The 17,283-nt window shown below is 68.4% G+C and overlaps 5 protein-coding genes across 7 annotated transcripts in view; 3 read left to right on the top strand and 2 right to left on the bottom strand.

Moving 5' to 3' along the window:
• LOC121339658 (carnosine synthase 1-like) overlaps positions 1-2,953 on the top strand; it is a 7,502-nt gene extending 4,549 nt beyond the window's left edge. Inside the window, exon 10 of one of the 2 annotated variants that reach the window (XM_041411640.1) lies at positions 1-2,953. In XM_041411640.1, the coding sequence (XP_041267574.1) occupies positions 1-932 (932 nt within the window). In that variant the 3' untranslated portion in view covers positions 933-2,953. The other variant, XM_041411648.1, reaches the window with a different exon arrangement.
• A 97-nt stretch (positions 2,954-3,050) lies between these two features.
• RPS6KB2 (ribosomal protein S6 kinase B2) lies at positions 3,051-7,625 on the top strand. 2 transcript variants are annotated; one of them, XM_041411682.1, is made up of 15 exons: positions 3,051-3,271; positions 3,959-3,993; positions 4,087-4,207; positions 4,292-4,300; positions 4,425-4,572; positions 4,946-5,003; positions 5,082-5,182; positions 5,256-5,346; positions 5,431-5,521; positions 5,634-5,741; positions 6,227-6,289; positions 6,363-6,440; positions 6,515-6,622; positions 6,695-6,807; positions 7,166-7,625. In XM_041411682.1, exons 1-15 carry the CDS (start codon positions 3,200-3,202, stop codon positions 7,332-7,334), a joined length of 1,365 nt encoding a protein of 454 aa, XP_041267616.1. In that variant the 5' UTR covers positions 3,051-3,199; the 3' UTR covers positions 7,335-7,625. The 2 variants fall into 2 exon arrangements, with proteins under 2 accessions (XP_041267616.1, XP_041267606.1); XM_041411672.1 differs by having other exon boundaries at positions 4,292-4,360.
• Positions 7,626-8,199: 574 nt separating this feature from the next.
• Positions 8,200-9,555, bottom strand: LOC121339706 (protein tyrosine phosphatase receptor type C associated protein). Its single transcript, XM_041411716.1, has 2 exons — positions 9,313-9,555; positions 8,200-8,757 (listed from the first exon to the last, which is right to left on the bottom strand). Exons 1-2 carry the CDS (start codon positions 9,313-9,315, stop codon positions 8,200-8,202), a joined length of 561 nt encoding a protein of 186 aa, XP_041267650.1. The 5' UTR covers positions 9,316-9,555.
• Positions 9,556-9,571: 16 nt separating this feature from the next.
• On the bottom strand, positions 9,572-12,775 carry CORO1B (coronin 1B). The gene is made up of 10 exons (XM_041411658.1): positions 12,380-12,775; positions 12,175-12,297; positions 11,970-12,099; positions 11,719-11,900; positions 11,381-11,500; positions 11,202-11,306; positions 10,988-11,133; positions 10,846-10,903; positions 10,319-10,609; positions 9,572-10,154 (listed from the first exon to the last, which is right to left on the bottom strand). The coding sequence occupies exons 1-10, from the start codon at positions 12,578-12,580 to the stop codon at positions 10,032-10,034; spliced, it is 1,479 nt and encodes a 492-aa protein (XP_041267592.1). The 5' UTR covers positions 12,581-12,775; the 3' UTR covers positions 9,572-10,031.
• A 532-nt stretch (positions 12,776-13,307) lies between these two features.
• Positions 13,308-16,948, top strand: LOC121339574 (calcium-binding protein 2-like). The gene is made up of 6 exons (XM_041411467.1): positions 13,308-14,332; positions 15,529-15,559; positions 15,755-15,898; positions 15,974-16,083; positions 16,496-16,643; positions 16,718-16,948. The coding sequence occupies exons 1-6, from the start codon at positions 14,081-14,083 to the stop codon at positions 16,744-16,746; spliced, it is 714 nt and encodes a 237-aa protein (XP_041267401.1). The 5' UTR covers positions 13,308-14,080; the 3' UTR covers positions 16,747-16,948.
• The last annotated feature ends 335 nt before the right edge of the window (positions 16,949-17,283 follow it).

The following is a 17,283-nucleotide window of genomic DNA, read 5'->3' as shown; positions in this document are numbered from 1 at the left end:
GCCCGCCGCCCGCCGCCTTCGCCGTGCCCTGCCGCCGCCTGCGGAGCCACGGCGACGTGGAGCGGGCGGCGGGCGCCGTGCCCTTCCCCGCCGTGGCCAAGCTGGAGTTCGGCGCGGGCGGCGTGGGCGTGCGGTTGGTGGAGAACGCCGGGCAGTGCCACGCTCACGCCGCCCGGCTCTGGAGGGACCTGCGCGACGACGCCGACCACCCGGGCATCGGGCTGGGCTGGGGCAACGCCATGCTGCTCATGGAGTACGTGCCGGGCACCGAGCACGACGTGGACCTGGTGGTCTTCGAGGGGCGGCTGCTGGGCGCCTGGGTGTCGGACAACGGCCCCACGCGTGTCCCCGCCTTCCTGGAGACGGCGGCCTGCCTGCCCTCCTGCCTGCCCGCCGACCGGCAGGCGCAGCTGGTGCGGGCGGCGCTGCAGTGCTGCCGGGCGTGCGGGCTGCGCGACGGCGTCTTCAACGTGGAGCTCAAGCTGGGCCCGGCGGGGCCGCGCCTGCTGGAGATCAACCCCCGCATGGGGGGCTTCTACCTGCGCGACTGGATCCGCCAGGTCTACGGCCCCGACCTGCTGCTGGCCGCCGTGCTGGTGGCGCTGGGCGTGCCGCCCGTGCTGCCCGCCCGGCCCGCGGCCCGCACGCACCTGGCCGGGGTGATGTGCCTGGCGTCCGAGCACGGCGAGAGCCTGGCGGGCGGCGGCGGCATGCGGGCTCTGCGGGAGCTGCACGGCCGCGGGCTCGTCCGCCTCAACCGGCTCTTCGAGGAGCCCGAGGGCGCCGGCGAGTACGAGGAGCCGCTGCTGAGCGTGGCGTGCGCCGGGGCCACGCTGGCCGAGGCCTGCGAGCGCCTGCTGGGGCTCTGCCAGGGGCTGGGCATCGACTCCCCGCGATATCCCGTGGAGCATTTCTTGTCCCACTTCAAATAGCGCCGGGCAGGCAGCGGGGAGAGCGGGGGAATGGGTGCCCCGGCACGCCCCGCCCCCGCCGCCCCGCCGCCCCTCCCCGGCATCCCCCCGGCACCCCCATCCCGTGGCCTGGCACGCCATGTCCTGGCACCCCCGTACCGCCCTGGATCAGTCACCGGCCCTGCCACCCCATTGCCTGGCACTCCCCTTCCTCCTGGCACTCCATCCCCTGGCATCCCCTCGCTCCCCTGGCAGCCCATCCCCTGGTATCCTGACATCCCATCCACTGGGATCCTCCTATTAACCCGGCACTCCATCCCCTGGCATCTCCCGACTCTCCTGGTGCCCCATTCCCTAGCATTTCCCGACTCTCCTGGTGCCCCATCCCCTGGCAATTCCCGACTCTCCTGGTGCCCCATCCCCTGGCATTTCCCGACTCTCCTGGTGCCCCATCCCCTGGCATTTCCCGATTCTCCTGATGCCCCATCCCCTGGCATGGTGAAATCCCATCTCCGGGCACCCCCCGCACTACTCTGACACCCCAATCCCGACATCCCCCATGTCCTGGCACCACATTCCCTGGCATCCCCGTCCATCCTGGCACTTCATCCTTCCACCACACTGACATCCGCTCTCCCAGTCCAGGTGCCCCATCCCCTGGCATCCCTCCATTACCATGGCATCCCATGCCCCGCTTCCCAGCGTCCCTCCCTGTCCCCCCTGCCCGGTCCCTACAGTCTCTACCCCCTGTCCCTGGGTCAGCTGGGGGTCCCATGCCTGGGGACACACAGAGGGACACTGACCCCTGCTGTCCCCGTGCCATCCCCGGGGGGGGGCAGCCAGGACCCCCGAAGCACCCAGGCCACCCCACGAGAGCAGCAGGTGAAGCGTGAGGTGCGCTGGCACCTGCTGGCATGGGGACACCCTGCAGTAACTAACCATTATGGGGGGACCCCATAATGACAAAGAATTACTGGGACATCCCATAGTAACAAAGAAACATGGGGAGACCCCACAATAACACACACCAGCAAGGGGAGACCCCACAGTAACAGACTGAGGTGGGGACACCCCACAATGACACCCTCGAAGGGAAGACCTTACAATAACAAAAGGGGAGAACCCACAGTAGCAAACCAGTGTGGGGACACCCTGCAGCAGCACACCCTGAAAGGGAGACCCCACGATAACAAACTGGCACGGGGACACCCTACAATGATAGACCTGCACCAGGGGACCCTACAACAACAGAGGGGTACCCAGGGATTCCCTGGAGCAGCTCAGAAAATCCTCTGGGAAGACTTGTGTGACGTGATGTAGGGCTGTCACTGGGGAGGCCCTACAGTAACACCAGTGACTACACGAACACCCAGCCCCTGAAATGTCTGAGATCCTGCAATAACACCAGGCACCCTACTCTAACACAGAGCCCCTGAAGTGCCCCTGACCCTACAATAACAGCAGTGACCCCACAATAACACCCAGATCCTACAGCCCTCACGACCCTCAATAACACCAGAGATCCTACAATAACACAGAGCCCCTGTAGTGCCTGAGAGCCTGCAATAACACACAGCCACTTTAGTGCCTGAAACCCTACAATAACACCGGCGACCCTACAATAACACCCAGCCCCCGCAGTGCCCCTGACCCTACAATAACACCAGCGACCCTACAATAACACCCAGCCCCCGCAGTGCCCCTGACCCTACAATAACACCAGCGACCCTACAATAACACCCAGCCCCCGTAGTGCCCCTGGCCTTGCAATAACACAGAGACCCCACAAGAGCACGCAGCCCCCCAGTAACAGCAGTGACCCCACAACCACCCCGGTGACCCCACAATAACCCCGGTGTCCCGCAGCCCCACTCGTGCCCTGCAACCCCGCGGAAACCCCGACCGGGATCTCCGCCCGGGGTCACCGGGATGTCCCCCTCTCTTCCTGCCCCCTCCTCTGACGTCACGGCGGCGCCGCTGACGTCAGCGCGGCGCAGGGGGGCGGGGCGGGCCCGGGGACCCCAGTAAAGGCTGTGAGCGGCCGCGCTGCCTCTGTCGTGTTCCCTGCGCCACCCCCGGGACCCCTGTCCCCGTGTCCCCCGCGCTGGGGACACCGCGGTGACGCGCGGGGCGTGGCCGCCGGGGGGGCGTGGCCATGGGCGTGGCCACCGCGGCGGGTTCCCCGGGGTCCCGATAAGGCGGTGACACGGGGGCGTGGCGGGGGCGTGGCCGTCCGCGGGGGCGTGGCCATCGGGGCGGGTCCCCGGGGGTCCCGGCACGGCGCCGTCATGGCGGGGGTGTTCGACATCGACCTGGAGACCGAGGAGGGCAGCGACGGGGACGAGCCCGAGCTGGGCGCCGTGAGCTGGCAGCGGGGCGCGGGGGGCACCGGGGCTGCGACCGGCAGCGGGGCTGGGGCGGGGGGCGCCGCGGGGGCGGGGGGCACCGGCGGCGGGACGGGCGGTGGAGGCGGTGAGCGGCACCGGGGCGAGGTGGGGACGGCGGGATCGGGGGTGTCGGGGGTGCGTAGGGTCTGCTCGGTGCCGGGAGCGGCGGGCAGGGGCTTGGGGGGACAGCGACAGGGGCAGTGACAGGGTCCCGCCGGTGGCGGGACGGGGGTGTAGCCGGGCTGTCCGCGGGGACGGGGCGCCCGGACACCGGGGGCAGCCGCGGATCCCGGGCGGGCAGCGGGCGGCTCCCGCTGGGCAGGGCCCGGCCTCGGCCCCAAAACATCCGGCTGGGCCGGCTTGGCGCTGCCTCGCCCCGCGCTGCCGTGTCCTGCCCGGGTCCTGCCCGGCTCCTGCCCGGCTCCTGCCCGGGTCCTGCCCGTGTCCTGCCCGGCTCCTGCCCGGCTCCTGCCCGGCTCCTGCCCGTGTCCTGCGCGGGTCTTGCCTGCCGTGGCTCCCCTCCTTGCCATGTGTCCCCTCCCTGCCGTGGATCCCCTCTCTGCTGTGTCTGCCCTCCTTGCCATGTGTCCCCTCCCTGCCGTGCGTCCCCTGCCCGCTGCTCGCCCCCGCGCACCTCTGACCGCGAGTTCCCTCCCGCAGGAGATGGAGCTGGAGCCCCGGGGAAACGGCCTGGAGTAAGTGGGGGACAGCCTGCAGGGGGGTATGCAGGCAGGGGACAGGCAGGACACAGGCAGGGGGCTGTCCCCGCTCACCCCCTCTCCCGCCAGGCCGGTGGGACACTATGAAGAGATCGAGATTTCCGAGAGCAGCGTCAACAATGGCCCCGAGCACATCGGCCCCCACTGCTTCGAGCTGCTCCGCGTCCTGGGCAAGGGCGGCTACGGCAAGGTGGGCACACGGCGCGGCTGGGGGCCTCGGGGGGTTCCAGCGCTCCCTGACGGCGTCCCCAACCTTCCCTGACCCTCCTTCCAGGTGTTCCAGGTGCGCAAAGTGCAGGGCACCAACACGGGCAAGATCTTCGCCATGAAGGTCCTGAAGAAGGTAGGGCCGCCCCGGCCCCCCCAAACCCCCCGGGGACCCCCCCCGCTCACCGCCTCCCCCCCAGGCCAAGATCGCCTGCAACGCCAAGGACACGGCGCACACCCGGGCGGAGAGGAACATCCTGGAGGCCGTCAAGCACCCCTTCATCGTCGACCTCATCTACGCCTTCCAGACGGGCGGCAAGCTCTACCTCATCCTGGAGTGCCTCAGCGGTGCGGGGCGGCTCGGGGCGCCGGGGATTACTCCAGGGACAGCTACAGATTGTCCCAGGGGTGGCTCAAGGGGTTCCAGGGATGGCTCGGGGTGTCCGGGGATGGTTAAAGTGTGACCTGGAGTGGCTACAGTGTCCAGGGAGGGTGTCGGTGTCTAGGCATGGCTCAGGATGTCCAGGGATGGTTAAAGTATGACCTGGACTGGCTACAGTGTCCAGGGAGGGTGTCCAGGGGTGGCTCAAGGGGTCCAGGGTGGTTTAAGGGTGTCCCAGGATGGCTACAGAGTGTCTCAGGATGGCTCAGATGTTCCCAGGCGTGATTAAGGAGTGCCCAGGGATGGCTCAGGAGGGTCCCTCTTGGCCTCTTTATGCAGGTGGAGAGCTCTTCATGCAGCTGGAGCGGGAAGGGATCTTCCTGGAGGACACTGCCTGGTAGGAGTGAGGGTGGTGGTGGGTGTGGATGGGGTGGGCACCCCGACATCGCTCACAGCCACCCCCATCCCGCTGCAGTTTCTACCTGAGTGAGATCACGCTGGCACTGGGTCACCTGCATTCCCATGGAATCATCTACCGGGATCTCAAGCCAGAGAATATCATGCTCAACAGCCAAGGTGGGTGTGGGGAGCAAACTGGGGAGCCTGGGGGGTTCTCTGGGGGCACTGCTGACCCCACCACGTCCCTCAGGTCACATCAAGCTGACGGACTTCGGGCTGTGCAAGGAGTCCATCCACGACGGAGCCGTCACCCACACCTTCTGCGGCACCATCGAGTACATGTGAGGTGGATGCAGCACTGGGGGGAATTTGGGGGGGTTTGTCCTGGCCCCCCATCCGCTCAGGGCCCCCCCTGCACCCCCCAGGGCCCCCGAGATCCTGGTGCGGAGCGGGCACAACCGGGCGGTGGACTGGTGGAGCCTGGGCGCCCTGATGTACGACATGCTCACCGGATCGGCAAGTCCCGCTGCTGCTCCCTCCTCCCTGGGGACTGGGGGGGCAACCCCGGGGTGACCCCGAGCCTTCCTGGTCCCGCCTGGCTCTTCATGGCCCCCCCGTGCCCCCACAGCCGCCGTTCACCGCCGAGAACCGCAAGAAGACCATCGACAAGATCCTCAAGGGGAAGCTGGTGCTGCCGCCCTACCTGACGCCCGACGCTCGTGACCTCCTCAAGAAGGTGCTCCCCCCCCCAAAACTTCCCTCCCCCATGTCCTGGCCCCCCATCCGCTCAGGGCCCCCCCTGCACCCCCCAGGGCCCCCGAGATCCTGGTGCGGAGCGGGCACAACCGGGCGGTGGACTGGTGGAGCCTGGGCGCCCTGATGTACGACATGCTCACCGGATCGGCAAGTCCCGCTGCTGCTCCCTCCTCCCTGGGGACTGGGGGGGGCATCCCAGGGTGACCCCGAGCCTTCCTGGCCCCGCCTGGCTCTTCACGGCCCCCCCGTGCCCCCACAGCCGCCGTTCACCGCCGAGAACCGCAAGAAGACCATCGACAAGATCCTCAAGGGGAAGCTGGTGCTGCCGCCCTACCTGACGCCCGACGCTCGTGACCTCCTCAAGAAGGTGCTCCCCCCCCCAAACTTCCCTCCCCCACCCCCCCCCACCTTTATTTGTGCAGGTCCTCCCCCCCGATCCCATGTCTATCCCTGTTTCCCTTCCAGTTCCTCAAGCGGAACCCCAGCCAGAGGGTTGGGGGTGGCCCCGGTGACGCGGCCGATGTGCAGGTACAGGGGTGGGTGGGCGGGGGGTGCCAGGGGACGCCCCCCAAACCCTGCCTGACCCCCCCAAACCGCACAGAAACAGCCTTTCTTCCGCCACATCAACTGGGAGGACCTGCTGGCGCGCAGGCTGGACCCCCCCTTCAAACCCTGCCTGGTATGGGGGGCCGAGGGGGGAGGCTGGGGATGTTTTGGGGGGCCCCGTGGGAGCAGCCGCCGTGTTCCCCGCAGCAGTCGGAGGAGGACGTGAGCCAGTTCGACACCCGCTTCACCCGCCAGACCCCCGTGGACAGCCCCGACGACGCTGCCATCAGCGAGAGCGCCAACCAGGCCTTCCTGGTAGGGGGGCACAGCCCCAGGGGGGGCCCCTGGCACGCCCAGGCCCCCCCGGTGACACCCCCAAACCCGCAGGGCTTCACCTACGTGGCCCCCTCCGTGCTGGAGAGCATCAAGGAGGGGTTCTCCTTCCAGCCCAAGGTGCGCTCCCCCCGCCGCCTCAACAGCAGCCCCCGCACCCCCGTCAGGTACCGAGGGGCTGGGGGGCGCGTGGGGTGGGGGGCTTTGGGATGGAAGTGTTTTGGGATGGGGGTTTCAGGGTGGGCACCAAGGTGGCGACAGGGGAAAACGCTGGGGGTGCAATTGGGGGGCTCAACCTGTCCCATCCTGGGAGTAGAGAGGCTGTGGGGGCAGTGGGGTGAGGGTTTGGGGTGCTTTGGGGTGAGGGGATCCGGGTGGGCTCCGGGGGCGTGAAGAAGGAGCAGGAGAGGTTCATGGAGCGTGGGGCTTCCGGGGGTGGGGAAGGAGCTCTGTGGGCACTGGCTGCCCCCCCTTCCTCGCCCTCTGTGGGTGCCCCACTCACCCCCTCATGTGTTCCCCCACCAGCCCTGTGAAGTTCTCCCCCTTCGAGGCATTCAAGCCGGTGGCCCCAGGTGACCCCATGGAGCTGGGGCCCCCCCAGGCGCCCCCACCCGAGGGAACGGCCCCCCTGCCCATCAAACCCTCGGGGGGAGCCAAGAAGCAGAAGGGGGGCCGGGGGCGGGTGCCCAGGTAGGGGTGGGGAGGGTGGGGGGTTTTAGGGGGGGGCCTGGTGCTCCCCATGGGGTGGGGGGAACCCCACGGTGCTGCTCGTGCTCCGGGGGGCTCATCCCCCTCCGGCACAGCCCCCTGCCCGCCGGGCTTGGGGGCATGGGGAGAACCCCCAGGGGTGTGGCCCCCCAGGGATGTGCCCCCGCGGGCGTGGCCTTTTGGGGTGTGGCCCCTCTGGGGACATGGCCTTTGGGGTGTGGCCCCTGGGGCGTGGCCCTGCTGCTGGATGTGTGCCAATTAAAGGACTTGCTGAGGCTGTGGTGGTCCCTGTGCTGGGGCTGGGGGGGCTGGGGGGGCCCACTGGGAGGGTGGGGGAGTTGCCCCACCAGGGGAGGGTCCGGGCTCCACCCCCGTGTGATGCCCCGCCCTGGTTTTAGGCTCCTCCCATTTGCCACACCCTTTCATTGGCTCCACCCACTTCTCTGCAAACCACGCCCCCGGTCTGCTCTGCCCCCAGAGCTGCTCTTTTATTGGTCAGTGCAAACCCGGACAAGGCCCCTGCAGCCAATCAGGAGCCTCGGCGGGGGGCTGGCAGGGGACAGAGAAGGGGTCCCTTTGCTGGCAGGGCGGTGACACTACGGGACGTGACACTACGGGGACGTGACACTACGGGGCAGTGACATTACAGGGCAGTGACATTACAGGCAGGTGACACTTCAGGGTGGTGCCATTACAGGGAGGTGACTCTACAGGGAGGTGACACTACAGGGAGGTGACACTACAGGGAGGTGACACTAGAGGGTGATGACATCAAAGAGGGAGGTGACACTTCAGGGAGGTGACACTAGAGGGTGATGACATCAAAGGGTGATGACGTCAGGAGGGTGATGTCACAGGGCGGTGACGTGTGGCCGCGCGTCCCCCCAGGCCGCTGTCCCCGAGAAGGCGTGCAGGTCACTGAGCAGGGCCTCGGCGCTGCCCCCCGCCGCCTGCCCCTCACTCAGGGGGCTCTCCCCGCCCTCCGGCGCTGCTTCGGCCTCCTCCTCCTCATCCTCCTCCTCCTCATCCTCCTCCTGCTCATCCTCCTCCTCCTCCTGCTGCGGCCGCCGCTCCAGGCTCCATGGCATCAGCTCTTCCTGGTCGTCCCGCACGGCCACCTCCCCGTCGCCGTCCCCGAGGGCCGCGGCGGGGTCCCCCGGTGCGCGCAGCCGGTGCCACCGTCCCCGCAGCAGCTGCAGCGCCCGGCGGCCCAGGGGCCGCGGGTGGTACCGGCCGGCGGAGATGCGGCACAGGTGGTGCCAGGCCAGCGCCAGCCCCACCGCCAGGCACAGCAGCAGCGCCAGCAGCGCGGCCACCGCCCGGTCACTGCGGGCCACCGCGGGCTCCCCGGCCGCCGCCGGGCCCGCCAGCGCCAGCAGCAGCAGCAGCGGGTGCCAGCGCGGGGCAGCCTGCGGGGAGGGCAGCGGGCTCACAGCCGGGCACGTGGCTTCCCGGAGCTGGGATGCAGGGAAGGGCCGGGGGCAAGGTACAGGGGCAGAGGACAAGGGCCGGGAGGGGGAGGTGACCCCCGGGGCGGAAGCCGTGGGTGGCGGGCGCAGCAGCACCCGCAGGTGCCGGGGGAAGAGGGACCGGGTCCTGCCACCCCGCACGGCTGCACAGCCCCCCTAGAATCCCTCGTCCCTGCCCACGGGGCTGCAGCCCCGCGGCACGCCCTGCCAAAGCCCCAGGGCCGCCCAAACGCGGCACTCGCAGTCTTCACCGTGGCTGCACGGCCCCCGAGCCCACCCCAAAACCTGAGCCCCAAGCCCACCATGCTCCCCTGCGCCCCCCCAGCCCCACTGTGCTCCCCTCATCCCCCCAAACATTCCAGACTCCCCTTACTCTCCCACTGCCCCCAACCTCACTCACTCTGGCTCCCTGATCCTGACTCCCCCAGCCTGCCCCACATCCCCTCGGCTCCCAGCCCCCCAATCTCCCACCCTGCCCGGTTTTGGGGTGCTCACCATCACTGGGTGCAGCCAGAGCGGGTCCCGATGCCGCGGGCACGCTCCGAGATGGGGGAGCCCCCCCCGCGACTTCCTGCCCCGCGCAGCGGATGTGCCAGAGCGGGGGGGGCCGAGCGCTGCACCCCCCTCACCCCCGCTACCCAAAATGCCGCCCCGTGCCCCCCCACTTCCTGCCGAGGCGCTGAGCTCCCACCCGTGACCGCTGCGCCTTCCTGCCCCCGCTCTGTCACCCTGCAGGTGGCCCTGCAGCCATCGCTTTTCTTATAAATCCTTTATTTGGAGTGAAAATATAGTTTCTGATCCTGCACTGGAATGGAGAGGGGGGACGCAAGGAGGAGGAGGAGGGGAGGAAAAGCCCCCAAAATATAGGGGGGACAGTATCTCACAGTTGAGGAAGGCAGATCATGCCCTGCCCCACAGAAAGGGGGGAGACCCCACGCAGGGATTGGGGGGTGCAGGGGGTAATCTTTGATCCCAGGAGCAACCCCCAGCCCGAGGAATGGGGGCCGGGGTGGAGAATGGTCCATGACTTGGGGGGGCAGCACCCAGTAAGGCAATGGGGGGAAGCGGGGAGCTGCCAGAGGGGCGGCCAGCCCCCCAGTGGGAGAAGGGCCCGGAGCGGGGCAAAGGGGGGGCACCCCAGGGGGGCGAGATGATTCGGGGGGGTCCCTGGGGTGCAGGCGTGGTCCCTGGGGCGGTGGTCCCTGCGGGGGTCCCTACACGTGGCCGTTCTCCAGGCGGCTGAGCTGCTCCTCCAGGCGGGAGATGCGCTGGCCCTGCTCCGCCACCAGCGCCCGCAGCGCCGCCACCTCCTGCAGCACCTCCTCCAGGCGACCTCCCTGAGGGACAGCCCCGTCACGGGACACGCCCAGCACTGCCACACCCAGTGCCACACCCACCCACCGCCCATCAGCGGAACCGCACCCACCGCACAGCCCCGCCCACACCCTCTGTCCCTTTCCCGCTTGTCCCCCTGTCCCCCGCGTCCCCCTTGTCCCCTTACCGTGGCGCTGCCGGAGCCGAGCACCGGGGGGGCACTGAAGCGAGTGGAGGCAGGGGCCGCGGGGGGCGTGGGAGGCGGCGTGGTGGCCCCAGTGGCTGCGGCCGTGGCGCGGCTGTCGTGTAGCAGCGTCCGCCGGCTCACCTTGAGGTCCCGCTGCTTGCTGGGGACGTAGGCCTGGCGCAGGGACACCAGCACGGGCCCCGCCGTGCGCCCCGCCACCCACTCCTCCGCCTCCATGGCCGCCTCGGGGCCGGCCGTGTCCGGGTACAGGTCGTCCTGGAACAGGTCCGACTGCCCCCAAGAGCGTCAGAGGGGTGCCAGCCTCAGGGGGACCCCCAGAGAGACACCGCGGGGACACAGCCTCACCGGGGACCCCCCCACCGCTCCCGTGTCCTGCTCAGGGACCTCACAGGCAGGCCCCATAGGGACCCCCACCCAGACTGGTTAGGGACCCCTTGCCCCGTCACCAGGTCCTGCCCAGTGACCCCTGCTGGGTTCCCCACCCCCATTCCCCTATCCCCACCCACCTTCCTTGGCACGGTCATGATGATGGGCTCACACTTGCGCTCGTGCAGCTTGTAGAACCTGCCAGGGGAGCACAGGGGGTCACGGAAGGTTTCGGGGGGTTCTGGGTGTCCCTCACCTCGTCCCCCGTGTCCCCGCGCCCACCTGGCGATCTCGCACTTGCTGACGTCCAGCCCGCGCTTGGGCATCCAGCCCATTCCCCGCTGGGGCTCCTTGCTGGTGAAGGTGTTGAGGAAGTGGATGTAGGGCGGCTCCTCCGTGATCTCGAAGTACCGGATGCTCGAGTCCCCCTGGGGACACGCCGTTAGGGGGGACCCCGGCTCCGGGGGTGCCACCAGCGGGGTGGGGGGCTCCGTACCTTGCCGCAGACGTAGACCACGCTGGTGTCGGGGTCGTAGAAGGGCAGCAGAGCCCCGTTGCTGGAGTCCAGCTCCTGCAGCCCCATGGGCTCCTCCAGGTTCTCCTGGGGTGGGACGAGGCGTCAGGCAGGCGGGGAACCCCAAAACGGTTCCGGGGGACCCCCGGGGTGCCACTCACCGTGTCCCACAGCGCCAGCTGCCGCTCGCTCATGCGGCTGAAGCCAGTGGTGAAGATCTTGCCGTCGGCCAGGAAGATGGCGCGCATGGGACGGGCCCCCTCGTGCGCCCGCTCCTTCTCCTGGGGGGCACGGCTGTCACCGGTGCCCGCAGCGCCCCAGGGACACGCACCGAGGGACAGGGGACAGCGGGGAGAACCAGGGGACAAGGACACCCACGGAACGCGGGACAACGGGGTGCGCCAAGGGACAAGAGCAGGGAGCAGGGGATTCCCCCCAAGAAGCAGCGCAGGGCAGCGCCCTGGGGACACAGGCCCCCCGGGGGGGTGGGGACACTCACGGCCACCACGGTGCCGCGGCGGGGGTCGATGACACGGACGCTCTTGTCCTTGCAGGCGGTGCAGAAGCGGGAGCCGTCGCGGCTCCAGCTGACGCTGTAGATGAGGTCGGGGTGCAGCCCGTCCAGCCGGTACAGCTCCTCCGCCGTGCCCACGTTCCAGATCAGCACCACGTTGTCACAGCCTGGGGGACAGGGCAGGGGTCACCCCGGCTGCGCGGCCCCCTCCCCGCGCCCGCCGTGTGCCCCCGTACCCGCGCTGAGCAGGACGTTGCGGGCGGTGGGGTGCCAGGTGACGATGCCAACGCGCTTCGAGTGGCCCTCCAGGACCACCACCGGCTCCGTCAGCGGCTGGCTCAGCCCGTTCTCCGGGATCTGCCACACCTGAGGGGACAGAGGGGACAGTGAGCGAAGCGGGGCGACCCCTGCCACCCCCCGGGATCCTGGGCCACCCCTCACCATGACGGTGCAATCCTCGGAGCCGCTGGCGATGACGTGGTCGTTGTGGGGACACCAGTCGATGTCGAGGACGGGGCCCGTGTGGCCGCACACCGTGGGGTACGACTTGTCAATGCGGCCGGTCTGGGGACACAGTGACAGCAGGGAGGGGGTCACCCACCAGCACAAACCCGCCCCCTTCCCCGCGTCACCACCCTGCTGTCACCTTGTGCAGGGGGAGGACGAGGAAGGCGCCGCCGCCGCTGGCCTCCACGATGATGGCGACGAAGGAGGGGTTGACGGCGCAGAAGGTGCTGTCCCAGGTGACGCGGGACACGCGGATGTCATCGTAGCACTGGTCCGTCTTCACCGGCTGCCCGAACACGTGCCGGAATTTGCTCTGCCGCACCACCTTCCGGAAGGACATGGCTGGGGAGCGCCCCGGCCCTGGTCAGGCGTGCTGGGATACCCCAAAATGGGAGGTGGGGCCACCAGGGAGGTGGCCTGGGAATGGGGTGTCCCCTGAACTGGGTTTGCACCCCGGTAAAGGGTGGCTCAGCCACTCCTAGGAGGCAGGAATTGGGGACGCACCCCCGTCCCTGCCAGCTCCCTGAAGGGAACTCAGGAAGCAGGAATGGGGGCTCTGAGTGAGACAGGGAGTGTCCCATTCAGGATGGGGACAGGGACAAGGGTGTCCTTCTGGAAACACGGGTGGAGATGGAAAGGAGGGCAAAGGACAGGTCCAACAGATCAGGGAACAGGGGTGGCCCTGCTGGCTCTGGGGTCAGGGACAGGGAAAGGGAAGGGGACAAGGATAGGGATGGGGGGGCACGAATGGGGACGGTGGTGGCCTCATTCTGTATAGGGCTAGTGACGAGGACAGGGACAAGGATGGGGACAGGAAAAAGGATGGGGACGGGGGCGGGGTCAGGAACGGGGCCGGTGGTGGCCGCGCTTGGTACAGGAACAGGAATGGGGACAGGGACGAGGACGGGGACATGGACGGGGAAGGGGTGGCCCCGCTAGGCATGGGGACAGGGACTGGGAGAGGGACAGGGATGGGGACAGGGACAGGCGGTGGCCCCGCAGGGAACGGGGATGGGGCTGCCCCGGGAAGGCGGATGGGGGGCCCGCGGGGGCCGCGCCCGGCGGGTCGGGACGGGCGGCGGGGGGGGGACCGGGGCACCCCAGGGACGGGGGCACCGGGGGTACGGTCCCCCTGGACAGCGTCAGTGGGTGGCACAGAGGTGACAGTGGCGGCTGGCACAGGGGCAATGGCAGCGAATGACACGGGGGCACTGCCACCCCCACCAGTGTCGCCCCTCTGTGTCACCCCGCGGTGACACAGCAGCCATGGTCACCCCCTGGGCCAGGCTTTCCCCTGCTCTCATTTTGGGGGTCCCTCCCCTCTGAAGCCCCCTGTGCTACCCTGTGCCCATGCTCGGTCATGTCTTGGGGACACGCCACCTGTCCCCATCCTGGGGGACAGTAAAGGGACCCACCTTAGAGGTGGGGGGAGCTCGGGGACAGGTGCCAGGTGAGGGGACACAGTGGTGGCCTTGCGGTGTCCCCGCTGGGGACGTGGGTTGCTCTGGGGACCCTTTGGGGTGTGTCACCGCTGGGAGCACTGGGCAATGCTGGGGACACTGGTGGCTGTGGGGTGTCACCTCAGGGCCTCTCGGTGTGACCCCGGGACGCGGGTGGGGACCTGTCCGGTGGCCGGGGCGCGGTGGCCGCGTGGCTGTGCCCGGGGGCCGGTGGCCGTGGCTGTTTCGTGCCATTAATCACCGCTAATTGGCTTTGCCCTGGCGGGCCCACGGCGGGGGGAGTTTGGGGGGGTCACGGGGGGTGTAAGAGGATTTCCCTGCTCCTTCCTCCTGCTCGGCCATCCCGGGGTCCCGCTCCCTGCCCGCCCGGCCCCGGCCCCATGCCACGCTCCCGCGGGGACAAGGGGACCCCCAAGGACACGGAGCCCCCGCAGAAGGGGAAAGGGGGGCATGAGGAGGGCGAGAAAGCCCCCAAAGCCCCCGAGGACGTCGGTGCCCCGGCCCCCAAGAATTCCAGCTCCGAGTTGCGGCACGGTGGTCACGGGCAGAAGAGTGGGAAGAAGGCTCCCGTGGACCCCTACGCTGCTGCCACCAAGACCTACTCCCCCTTCCTCAACACCGTCTTTGGCAAGGTGGGGACACCGGGAGGGGATGTGGGGATGAGGGTGGGGATGGAGGGACCCTGGAAATGGAGGGGATGGGGGGACACGGATAGTCCAGGATCCTGTGGATGGAAGGGGGACAGGGCCTTTGGGGACATGGTCAGGGACAGTCTGGGACCCTGGGGATGGAGAGGATATGGGGACATTGGGGATGGGGACATGGGGACATGCGGACATGGGGATGGGGACAGGGACAGTCCAGGACCCTGTAGATGAAGAGGGCAATGAGGCAGTCAGAATGGGCCTGGGGACAGTGGGATGGGGATATTCCAGAACCCTGGGAACGCAGGGGACATGGGGCCAGTGAAGATGGGGTTGGGACACTCCAGGACCCTGGGGATGGAGGGGTTGTCGGGCACTGGTTAGGCCACTCTGGGTCCCTGGGGATTAAAAAGACATGGGGCCAGTGAAGATGGGGTTGGGACACTCCAGGACCCTGGGGATGGAGGGGACATACTGAGGGGACATCTGGAGCAGGGACAGCCGAGCTCTGTGGGAGTAAAAATGCTGCTGTTTGGCACTGGGGACATGGTCAGGCCACTCTGGGTCCCTGGGGATTAAAAAGACATGGGGACAGTGGGGACACAGTCGGGGACACTCTGGGACCCTAGGGATGAGGACAGGGGGACAGTGAGAATAGGCTCAGGGACTATCTGGAAACCTGGGGATGAAGGGGATATGAGGCACTGGGAACAGTCAGAGACAGCCTGGAATCGTGGGGATGGGTGGGAGGTGGGTGCTGGGAATGGTGTTGGGGACACTCCAGGGCCCTGGGGACAGAGGGGACATACTGAGGGGACATCTAGAGCAGGGACAGCCAAGCTCTGTGGGAGTAAAAATGCTGCTCCTCCACCTCTGGAGTACAACCCCCCTCGGCAGCATCTGTGGCCACCCGGCACATCCCATCCAGAGCCTGGGGGTCCGGGGGTGGGACCCCCCTGGGGTGGGTGACAGCAGCAGGGATGTGGGGACCAGGACAGGGCAGGTGGGAGGTGCAGGCACAGGGCAGGGCGGGGCTTTGCCTCCAATCCCACTAATCCTCTGCTGGAGTTAATTTTGGTCCCCGCTTAACAAAGGTGACACCGAGGTTTAGGGGGGCAAGGAGGGGGGATGGACACGGGGCTGGGTCTCATTCTGCTGTCACCCCTTCTGTGTGTCCCATGCAGGAGCGGGAGCTGTCACCGGAGGAGCTGGATGGTGAGCAGGGGGGACGGGGTGGGGACACGGGCCCAGGGGAATGGGGGGGCACGTCCTCACGGAGGGATCTGCGTGGGGACATGGCCACGGAGGGGTCTCCCACATCCAAGAAGGGACCTGCCCTGGGGTGACGCGGTGTCCGTGTGACCCTCCGCTCCTGATGATGTCCCTGTCCCCACCCGTGGCCGTGCCCAGAGCTGCTGGACGCCTTCAAGGAGTTCGACACGGACCAGGACGGCTACATCAGCTACAAGGACCTGGGCGCCTGCATGCGCACGCTGGGGTACATGCCCACCGAGATGGAGCTCATCGAGATCTCCCAGCACATCAAGATGAGGAGTGAGTGGGCTCGGGGGGACGGGGAGGGGACCGGGGGGTGGCTGGGGCGCTGAGCGTGTCCCCTTCCCGCCGCAGTGGGCGGCCGCGTGGACTTCGAGGACTTTGTGCAGATGATGGGCCCGAAGCTGCGGGAGGAGACGGCGCACATGGTGGGCGTGAGGGAGCTCAAGATCGCCTTCCGCGAGGTACGGCCACCGCCACGGGGACAGCGGGCCTGGCGTCCCCTCCTCAGGGCCGCCGCAGGCGTGGTGGGGACAGTGACCCTGGAGAGACCCTGGTGGGGACAGTGATGATGGGGGCATGGCGGGGACTGTGACCACGGGAAGACCATGGTGAGATGGTGACTATAGGGGGGACAATGGGGTGACCAAAGACATGGAGGGGACACTGGCTGTGGGAAGACCGTGGTGGTGACCACAGGCAGGAGAAGACAATGACCATGGGGAAACAACGAGCGTGGGGTGACCGCAGGCATGGAGGGGACAGCGACCAGGGGGGAATGATGACCACGAGGGCAGAGGAGAGAGTGACCGCAGGGAGCTTGGGGGTGCCGGTGGCCGTGGAGGGAGGGTGACCCCCGGGCCGCGGGTGCCGCAGTTCGACATGAACGGGGACGGGGAGATCAGCACGGCCGAGATGCGCGAGGCCATCGCGGCGCTGCTCGGGGAGCAGCTGAAGGCGCAGGAGGTGGACGAGATCCTGCAGGACGTGGATCTCAACGGGGACGGTCATGTGGACTTCGACGGTGAGGGCACCCCCTTCCCGGGGGGGCCGGGCAGGGCTGAGCCCGGCTCCCCTGACGCGCTCCTCGCCCCGCAGAGTTCGTGATGATGCTGTCGTCCCGGTAACGGAGACACCGGGCGGGAGGGGACCCGCGGATGGCCCCCCCGGCCCGTCCCTGCCCGGCCAAGCCACCCGAGAGCTCTGCCGACAGCAGGGTTCAGAGGGAACAGCTGGAGCGGAGCATCTGGGAATGGGGCAGACGCGACACCGCCGACCCCAGAAGCCAGCGGCTGCGGTGGCAGAGCCAGCGGGCCCCAATAAAGCCCTTTGGGCGGAGCTGGAGGAACCTGTCTGCTGGGGAGGTTGTGGGGAGGGACGTGGGGCCAGTGTCCCCCTGTCACCCGAGCCACCCCGCGCGTGGGGACAGCGGGGTCCCACGGAGGACAAGGGGTGGGCGCTGCCGGGGGGCGTGGCTGCAGGGCCACAGCGCGCCCTCCCATTGGCTGGATCTGACCTGCTGCGATCGATCAGCCAATCAGCACGCTCCAATTCAAGGTGGGCGGGAAAATTCCAGCCCTCCGGGAACTGTCGCTCAAACCAACTGGCCAATCAGCGCGAGGTAGGGCACAGGCTTGGCCAATCAGCATGCGCCTCTCATGCCA

This window comes from Onychostruthus taczanowskii, unplaced genomic scaffold, assembly GCF_017590055.1.
Source record: "Onychostruthus taczanowskii isolate IOZ18803 unplaced genomic scaffold, ASM1759005v1 scaffold101, whole genome shotgun sequence".
In the NCBI taxonomy this organism is placed as follows: Eukaryota; Metazoa; Chordata; class Aves; order Passeriformes; family Passeridae; genus Onychostruthus; species Onychostruthus taczanowskii.
This window is presented reverse-complemented; position numbering and strand designations above follow the sequence as displayed.